General features: G+C 40.1%; 2 protein-coding genes across 2 annotated transcripts in view; one reads left to right on the top strand and one right to left on the bottom strand.

The window, feature by feature from the left end:
* Positions 1–10,000, top strand: part of LOC138024427 (uncharacterized) — a 308,112-nt gene that overhangs the window by 164,838 nt on the left and 133,274 nt on the right. The gene's annotated exons all lie outside the window — the stretch shown is intronic.
* Positions 4,364–7,431, bottom strand: LOC138024433 (contactin-associated protein-like 2). The gene is made up of 3 exons (XM_068871637.1): positions 7,033–7,431; positions 6,717–6,834; positions 4,364–6,136 (listed from the first exon to the last, which is right to left on the bottom strand). Exons 1-3 carry the CDS (start codon positions 7,375–7,377, stop codon positions 5,514–5,516), a joined length of 1,086 nt encoding a protein of 361 aa, XP_068727738.1. The 5' UTR covers positions 7,378–7,431; the 3' UTR covers positions 4,364–5,513.

The following is a 10,000-nucleotide window of genomic DNA, read 5'->3' as shown; positions in this document are numbered from 1 at the left end:
CGTGAGAAAGAGCAGAAATATATTGACTTAGCCTTTGAAATAAAGAGACTATGGCGACTGTGTAAGGTTAGAATCAACCCTATTGTGATTGGCACTCTTGGTACATTCTCTACCAACCTACAGAAGTACCTGGAAAACCTGTGTGTTGGTCTAAGTATCCAGACATTACAGAAATCTGATAATAATAGCAATACTGAGCATAAAACTCCTCGTTAATTTAACATAAACATAGAGTTTAAACAGTTATCCAGAGTAATTTAAACTTTCACAATCACACAACAGCATTGCAGCTACAATTTTATGTATTACTCACCTCACTTTTCCAGAGTTGTACTTGTCGAGTCTGTCAACAATCATGTCCATCAAAGAGTTATTGAAAGGAACATGATGCTGGAGACAGATTTCTCTTTAGCTATGAAAAAGAAAAGTTTGCATCAACTCACAAGCTAAAGGGGAGCCCCAGGAGGAGGAGGGAGAGGGGAGAGTAATTTGCTACTCCCCCCTGGATGGGATGCTAGTCCATCATAGTGTTGTATTCAATAGTACATCCCACTGAAGGCCGATTTACACTACAGAAAACACTGGGTCCGGACGGATTAAAAAGTGGTTTGCACCAATTTGTTTTACCGTTTACACAGCCATCAATTTGGTTTGGCTCATCATAAAACTGGCCTTCAGGCACCGTTCCAACCACTCTCTTTATACTGCTGATTTTCAGAGTCTGGACCAGATTTTTATTTGAGTTGGAGCGGAGACATGTTTACACAGCTCTCTTGACCCACAATAAGGGGTCTAGACTCGTTTTTTTTCAATTTTGGGGCCATAGGCAAATCCCAAAAAAGCAGGTTTGGAGCCATTTCATAAAAACAATATGGAACAGATAGTTTACAACCTACTTTGTGTAAATGAGACTTTATATAATATCTAATGGTGTGCTTTCCCCCCATAATATTTGATGAGTAAAATTGTTTGGCATTAGACAGAGTAAAATCTATTACGTCTACAATCTCGGACAAAACTGTTGAGACAGTAACACAAATTCGCCTTCATTTTTAAACATCCCTACTTACTTTCCCCTTACCACTCCCCTCCCCCCCTCAGTCAATGTTGCTGAGTATCATCATATGTTCTACAGTATATTTCTGCCCAAGAGAAATCAACATTGAGGTTAGGGGGGGGGGGGTGGAGGAGGGAAAAGGGCAGGTTTCAAGCGGTAAATTTGGATAACTTGTTGAACTATCAAAAGTGTTCTTTTGTCTCAACAGGTTTTGTCCGAGATTGTAGCTTCAAGGAGTCAATGTGTTAAAGGGCAAATAGATTTTGAGTGGCTGTAGGGGTAAAATGTTAAGCCATTCACTCCTGAACTTTCCACTTTTAATAAGGAAAATTGCCTTGCGTTAGATCAAATGAGAAGTCAATAATTTGACTCACCTTATTTTCTTGATCTAAAATGAAAGTTAATGGCACCTTGTTTTTATCCTCTTTACTTTCTGGCCCTGAACACTTTGCAATGATAAATTTACTACAAAAGAGTGTTCAAAGTGATCCTCACACTTCAATGGACAATTGAAGCAGTTGCCTCTCATGGAAACCTCAAAAATTCAGGTGCCTTCAAACAGGATTCCATCAAAACAGTGGTGGATCAAGGAATTTTCTAAGGGGGGGGGGGGGGTGGGGGGTTGAATTGAAAGAATTGAAGTATATACTCTGACAAAAGTCCAGATAGTTTAGGCTGCCATTGTGATGTTGCTTATGTTTTGCATTATAAGGGGAGACGAATGGGAAAATGCGAGAGTCACTGAGAGGCCGAGACCAAAACATCCGAGACTTCACACCAAAATAAATGCAATATATATGAGACTTCGAGGCTCTTTGCAAAGACTGTCAAGATTTCGAGATTGGATGAAAAGTTTGCAGGTGTGAAGATTTTGGAGGTACCATTTGTCACCCCTACTATGATAAAAAGTTCACTTCAGAAATACAGAAAATAGTAATCCGTGATAGGTTAAGCTCCATCGCGTTCCATCGGCCGTAAAATCTTGATCTGGTGGTTGTAATAGTAATAGTTTATATAATATTTGATTCGTGTATAGGTATCGCTATTTTGTTGTTACTGCCGTTTAAAGTGCTGGATGAAGTGGTCTAAAAGATGTCGCCGTCCGAGGGCAGAAGGTCGACATATTGTTTGAAGGGTTAGTTTCTAAAGAAACTGTGGTGCTGCGTCGGTGGGGAAGTAGTGTACAAAAATTTGGTTTTATCAACGGAGTTGATAATGTAAATTGGCCACCGTACAGAGATTCTAAAAGCTGACGTTTCGAGCGTTAGCCCTTCGTCAGAGCGAATCGAGGGATTATGGGTTACGTGTAGTTTTTATAGTAGAGTAGGAGCTACGCTATTGGTGGTAACATGGCAACGTGAAAAGTAGGATTATATTAGTTAAATGAAAAGCGTTCGTTAATACCGTGAGGATTAAGGGTGCCGATTTGAAAGATGAATTTTTGTTCCAGATTCTTGCGGCTTTCCGTCGTACCTAGATGTAGGGAAAGGCCGCAGATAGCCATGTGTTTTTTGGAGTGGTTAGGCAGATTAAAATGGCGAGCGACTGGCTTGGATGCATCCTTGTCATTCTTCTCAACATCGCGAAGGTGTTCACGGAATCGGTCACCTAGTCGTCTACCTGTCTCACCAATGTATAATTTATTGCATAACGTGCAGGTTATGCAATAAATGACATTTGCGGAGGTACATGTGAAACGATCGGTGATCTTAACAGATCGCTTAGGTCCCGATATCTTGCTAGTGTTAACAATGAAAAGACAAGTTTTGCATCGTGAGCGCGCGCATTTGAAAGTGCCGGGTTGCTCGTTAGTTTTGAGCGCGCTTCTAACTAAAAAGGTTCCTACGTTTTTGTCGCGTTTGAATGAAATAAGTGGAGGTTGCGAAAAGATTCTACTAGTATCGGGATCATTTTGGAGTAATTGTTTGGCTCGTATCTTAGACATTTAATTTTTGGCATGAACGGAAATGAGTGTCAGGATTGGGAAAAGCCCTGTTCTGTAGATTCATGGTCAAGAGGACAGGAATGAAGTACAACACCAATGTTTCGGAAAGAAAAGTGCTCCGCTTGTGGGATTTATCTCTTATATTAGCCCAATACAATGTACATGTATTGGGTTGTTACGCAATCCAGCTCCCTTTAATAGGGAAAATTTCCATGGAGGACGAGTGAGAGCAGCTGGTGTGCGAGTGACGTTGGTATCTTTTGAAGGAAGGCGGCAAATAAACAAGGCGAGAGCGGCGATACTGAAAATGTTTTTGGAGGGCTGTGAGGCAATTTAGCGAAAAAAATAGTACTAGCGCAGTTTAAATGTGTTCCCGGACTGGCATTGGCTTTAATTTGTATCGAAAACTTAATTAAACTAGACGCTGCATGAGCGTAGACTGGGTTGCCTGTGGTACTTGTTACACAAAACCAGAAGGCACTGAGTTGGGTAGTATTGAACTGCAACGTTCCAGTAATTGGGGTACAGGGATGGCGCAGTGATGACAGCACTCGATTTGATTTGCGTTAATTGTTCATTTCAGTTTACAGTATCCCCAATTAGCGCTAGAACGACTAGACACTTGATATGTTCCTTTCCTTTTTCTTTTTTCCCAAAATGCCCAAAAAACAGGATGAAACATTGCAAGAACAACTTAAATCTGTTAAACGACATAAAAAAATACTGCAAAAGCAAAGAGAAGCATGGATGGACATAAATGTACAAGATTGAAACGGATTACATTTGGGTAATCTTGGAAAAAGTCGGCCCGACGTTTTTCAAATTATGACAAATCGCTTGGATGAAGGTCGTTTCTTTCTCAGAACCATTTTGTTTGTGACTTAAGGATCATTTTATCGGTAAAGGAATTCCACATTACCATTTTCGAGTTTTAAACTCGTGATTAACTTAAGATTTTTCCGAAACACCCAAAAATAACGTGACATAGCCCCTTTAAATAAAATAGTCCGCAAAAAAAACCTACCTGCAAATTGCTCTCACGGACGTTTTCCTGCATGTCATGCATGTCTAGAGTTGCACTGAGCAAACGTTTATGCCACACACTAAGGAAGGACTGAACATGTTGGTTCCGCTTCATAATTTCTCTTCTTTTCAGTCTCATCTGCATGATTACAGGTCAATTTTTTTTGGTTTACGTTCGCACCAAATGGTTTTGCAAACCCGGGAGTTACAGTGTAGCCCTTTTTTTTCGCGAGGTTTAATTTTTGCGGATTTTGCGGATAGTATTTGATCCGCTAAAATAAGTTCCAGCAGAAAAAAACACCAGCAAATTAAAAACCGTAAAAATTTACTGCCGTTAATATAACTAAAAATGGCTTTTAATCCACATAGTGGGGTCAACAAGATCCTTTATTTTAATATTTGCATTGAGAAAAAGCAATTGGAGCTTGCTACAAACAAAAAGCAACGATAAAAGGTTAAGTCAATACTTTTCCAGTCTCTGGGGCATAAGAAACGAACTCAAAGCAGTCAATCAAAAGATCACGTTAACTATTTTTTGAAGTCCCCAAGATGCCACATTTCCCCCACCCGTTCTCGATGATTGAGAGGTTTTTTACCAAAGAGTGATAGAAGTTGAATATAGTTTTGCTGCTTGAAAAGAAAACAGCAAAAATTAGTTCCTGGCGGAAATTTCTCAGTGTCAATTCGCGCCGCAAAAATTGGTTCCCGCAAACTTCATTCTAGCGAAGGATTAATGACATCGAGCCCGTATGGCGAGTGCAATTTGTAGTCTTTGAAAAAATTCACAAGTGCTTATTTATTTCAAATTGCACGAGACAAATCATGTGATTACTTATTAATAATATACATGAAAAAATTTGAGATGGTTAAGCAGAAGAAACGCACGCGTATCACGCAATCAAGGAAAAATTGCGCCATAATTGCACCATACAGGGCGCGCGCTTGATTTGAAAACAAATGATTTGATTGGCTATCTGTGAACTACTTTGTTCATTGACCAATCAGAATGCTTGCTTTATTACCTTTTTTTGCATTCAATTACCTCTTTTCTGCACTGTGTTACCGAAAAACTGCACTGCTCTCAGCCAATCAGAGTCGAGTAATTTTTTCATGTATATTATTGCGTGTGAAACACTATTAATTTTGTGACCTTTAATCTGTATAGTAAGTGAATGGCCAACGAACGGTACTAGCAAGTCTCTGATGTGAGCCTTCTGGCTATTTTTTCGGTTTTGTTCGCCACACCACGCGAAACAGATAGCTCAACATTTACTAGGCATTTCTGTTGAAGATCACTTAGATAAAAGTCAAACCACTTTAAGGCCAGTTGATCAATGCAATAGCTATCTATTGTAGCTTTCGTAAGAGAATCTTATGTTAAACTGTTATCTATATGTGCTATGAAGTGATCTAAAGCCGGATTAACATTTGGCTACATTAAGGTCGTTATCTTTGAGAAGTTGATACATTGACAGGTCAAGCATGCGTTTATTTGGTAGATATTCCATAGCACCTCAGTTTTCCCAGGGTGTGATACCCAAGCTGGCTAGGGGGGTTGTTATCTCCAAACCTCAGCTGCATGACAGGAAGATGAGATTTGTTTGTCAACAAACCGCTGTCCTCGCGCCACGTATTGTCATTCTTGTCACAGTTGCATCCATATCCGGAATGTGCACAATTGCCAGTTACTCCACATGCGCACTTGTATAAAGGAATGGAGCTCGCTCCTCCCCAGTAAGTCATGTTGTCTCCATCACGTGACACCCACCAGCCCTGCATGTTACCGTTGAGTAAGAGCATTGAGTTATGACACTCGTACTTGATAAACTGCTCACAGTGGGCAGAGATGGCGGTTAGTTTTCCCAGCTGAAGGAGATTTGTCCCAGTGTAGTGAATGTCACGCTTGTAACAGCCTTTTGGGTCACATCCTTGCACCAGCGTTCTGTTTTCACTGTCGTGACTGATGACTGTCACGCCAATGTTATTCTTGTCAGTCATGTCACAGTCAACAGTGAAAGTTGCCACGCCTCCTTCTCCATCAGGATCGATGACGTAAGAACCACTTGGAGCATTGGGATTCAACAACTTAATCTCGCTACAGCTTTTATTTTCTAGAACAAAACATTGAAATGTCCAAGTTAGGTTCTGTTTTCGCCGGCTGACTCAGAAGTCCCGTTACCTGTGTCGACTTGCGCAAAATGATTTTTTGTTCATGCATTTTTAACCGTTTTGCGCCTTTTTCCACTTTACGTTCTGCAACCTGCCCCTACTTCCTTGTATACCCCTCTACTCTGCTAAGTTCCGTTTCTTTTAAGACTTTTCTCTAACAAGCGCCATTCTCACCTCTTATAAGATTATGAAAAAGGAAAACAAATATTTTGAGGTTACTACAGCGTTTGAGCTGTACCCCCAAAGCTTCCCGGCCCCCCCCCCCTCCTCCCCTTGAAAGTTTCTTTTTAATTGATAGGCTCTCTTACATTTATATTAACTTTCAAGCTTTTCTTATCTTGACACCCCCCTTTCTCCCCCCCCCCCCCCCCCCATCCAACACACACACCCAAGAACGGTCTTGAAACTGAAAGTAGCCTTCCTGGGGGCTTTAGAGGTTCAGTCTTTTACTGTTGCTGTATACATGAAAACTAAAAACTAAAATAAAAGAATAATAATAAAAAAGCACTTGTTAACAGATACCACGATGTTCACAGTTTGTTCCAAAGAATCCCAGTTTACAGTGACAGCGATAGGAATTCAACTCATGTTCAGGAACACAGTCGGCACCGTTCTTGCAAGGATCGCTTTCACAAGGCGACTGAAAATATTAAACAAAGAGAACATTAGTCATAATATACAACTTTTCAGGACCTGTATTGTTAAGAAAGCAGACAAACTGTAGGCTTGATACAAAAATCGTATCCATTGGCTGTTACGATGCAAGGTTACATTAGTATAAAACGTTTTAGTCAAACTGAAGAGAGTGTAAATTTAAATAATTACGTTTTTCACTTACCCATAGGCTGTAATGATGGAAGGTAGCATTAGAGTGAAACTTTTTAGTTTCTCTGTACTTGTCAGTGGCCAACAACTCACACAGATAAAGACCTTTCGCGTCAGGATACGCCGCCATGTTGAACGAAAAACACTTTGCTTCAGAAACACAACGGAAAGTGCAATCAAACTGAGCTTCCACCCAGGACGATGTTATTTTCTCTGCCCATAAGTAATGGAAGGGATTACACTTAAAATCTCCAACGGAAACGTCGCCTGCTGGATTTCGATAAAGAGCACTGTTTTCCATAGTGTAGATCATCATTAATTGGGAGGACAGAAACAACAGTGATGGCCAGAGTTTCATGGTGCGGGGCTGCTGACAACAATGTGTCTTTTAAAAAGTGATACAGCCCTCCTTTAAAATGTAAAAGAAAATGGAGGATGCGATGAGTGAATGAATAATTGATTGCACGGTCTGATTAGATGGTTGGTTCAGTGCCTATGGGGTGTTTTTAGTGTCAAAATTCAAACATGCGTTCGACACGTGCAAAACTTCTATTCACTATTAAAATAAATAAATAAAAGTTATTTATTTTATTTTATTCATTTAACTCAAAATTTTCATTTAGCTGATGCAGACCTTCAATTCAATAATTCAAACATTCAATTTAGCAATTCATTTCAATTAGGCCTAAGGTTAGCTTTAATGAAGGGCAGGTATATTTTGCGGTTTGCAGGTTGCAGGTTGAAATTCACCGTGACTGTTACATGAATAGCTAACTTTAGGCCTAATTAGGCCTAAAAACGTTTCTTTAGGCCTCCTTAGGCCTAAAAACGCTTCTTTAGGCCTAATTAGGCCTAAGGTTAGCTATTCATGTAACAGTCACGGTAAATTTCAACCTGCAAGCTGCAAAATATACCTACCGTTTAATGAATGTTTAGGAGTCTTCTGTATTGGTAAAACAAAGACCTGTGACTTATATGAAGCGAAGTAAATATTTGAACTGCCGAATTGAATATTTGAATTGTCGAATAGAATGTTTGAATTACCGAATTGAATATTTGAATTGTCGAATTGAATATTTGAATTGTCGAACTGAAAGTTTGAATTGCCGACTTGAATATTTGAATTGTTGAATCGATTGCCGAATTGAATATTTGAAAGTTTGAGTTATGACAATGTGCGAGCCAGCGAGCCATGCGAGGGTTCTGTCCTCGTTCTGTCCTGGTGTACCGGGTCAGAAGGGAATAACCATTGTTCTTTTCATTGGTTAGCTGTTGTGTATTGTTTGGTCTTTTGTATCGGCTCTTGTGAACCGGTACACGAGGACAGAACCCATGCGAGCCATGGCTGCGAGCCATGACTGCGAGTCAACATGCGAGTCACACAGTTATTGAAAGCTAACTGTTTTATGATGGGTGCTTAGGCTTAATAGGGAGCTTAAGCAACGACAACGGCGACGGCAACGAGAACGTCAGAAATTTGCATATTTAGTGGGTAAAAACAATAGCTTCGCACGCCCTGCACGTGCGTTTTTCACTTTTGTCCATTTCGTTGCCGTCGTCAGCAAAACAGCAACGTAAAATAGCCAAGTTTTTGGTTTTATGAAGAACGTCAGCACTTGAGGATAAATTTTCATTTTCTCTCCTAAAATGGAGTGCTGTTCCGACTGGTGTCATCTTTGAGGAATTACCACACCCTTGTCATATTGTCCCTAATAGGGAGCTTAAGCAGCATCTAGATGCTAGTATAAAGGTTGCATACAAGTACAATAATGTTCTAGTGTTTCATAGGTTTTGCTTCTCAGATGGTTCCTAACACTTTTTTAGAATGTAGGATCTTAACTTCTTAATGCAAAATAAATTCGTCCATAGTTCCCTTGAAACTAAGCATACACGAACAAGCAACAATATAAGGTTTTTAAATTTATTTAATAAAGAATTATTTGAAATGAAATGAAGATGTCATCATGGCAGTTGTTCGCTTTTTGTTGGGATAAAATAACATGCATATTGTCCTGGTATTTTTTCTTTCTCTTTTGGGTGGGTTTTGTAAGGAATCCAAGGAATCGATCAAGGAAGTAAAAAGTGTGTTCCACTCGGCAGTTTGAACACCGTCTTGGGGATATATATACAAGCTTTGGTATGGGTCGTCAGTGCTTCACGAATGCGCCAGTATCCGAACATGAACATGTTTCATACTTCACATGACTCTCGTTTCCCAGTCGAAAAACCACAGAACACTTGATGTGTGTCGTTTAGAATACCTTTTAAAACCTCATCTATGCGTCAGTGTTCGAATATAAACACGTTTCATATTTCGCATGAGACTCGTGTCTCAGGCGCACGCTTCGGAACACGTAGCGTGTTGTCTGACTGTACTTCACGGTAGTGTATATTACCTGTATAAATTCCCGTTCTTGACGACACGATACATCTTCGACTGTGAAAAATGTGACAACTATCGTATTCATAGCGTGCGATTCTCGAAAATCAGAGCATACTTGACGTAACCATCAGTATTCTGGAACGCTCACGTCAGAAGTGGCGTCGTGCATCTGGTGTTCCAGTCGCAAACTCTGGAACAACTGAGAGTATTCGAAAATGTTCGAGTCATAAATGATCACTGTTTCTTCGAAGAAAATCTCACGTAACATAAATCTACCAAAGCGTGCTCCGTATGGTTTATCGAACACTTCGAGTCATTCACGAGTATTCAAGTTGAATACGGAAAAACAGGCCGGATTCTAATAGAATATTCCAGGTGTGTTTCGAGTCGGCCGTAATCGAATACGTCAGAAAATTCCGTTATACGTGGCGTGCGCCGATCCGTATTCGAGCGAATTCGGGCCCGAATATTTGGCTCTTTATGCAGTGAATTAGCCTGCAATGGCGTTTTAGTGGATCCTTAAACAAAATATACCCTTATGGAGCTCAATAATGGAAAGTCAGTTGGATAAACTAGGCAGGCGGTGAAAACCAGCACC

Source organism: Montipora capricornis, chromosome 11 (genome assembly GCF_036669925.1).
Source record: "Montipora capricornis isolate CH-2021 chromosome 11, ASM3666992v2, whole genome shotgun sequence".
NCBI lineage: Eukaryota > Metazoa > Cnidaria > Anthozoa > Scleractinia > Acroporidae > Montipora > Montipora capricornis.
This window is presented reverse-complemented; position numbering and strand designations above follow the sequence as displayed.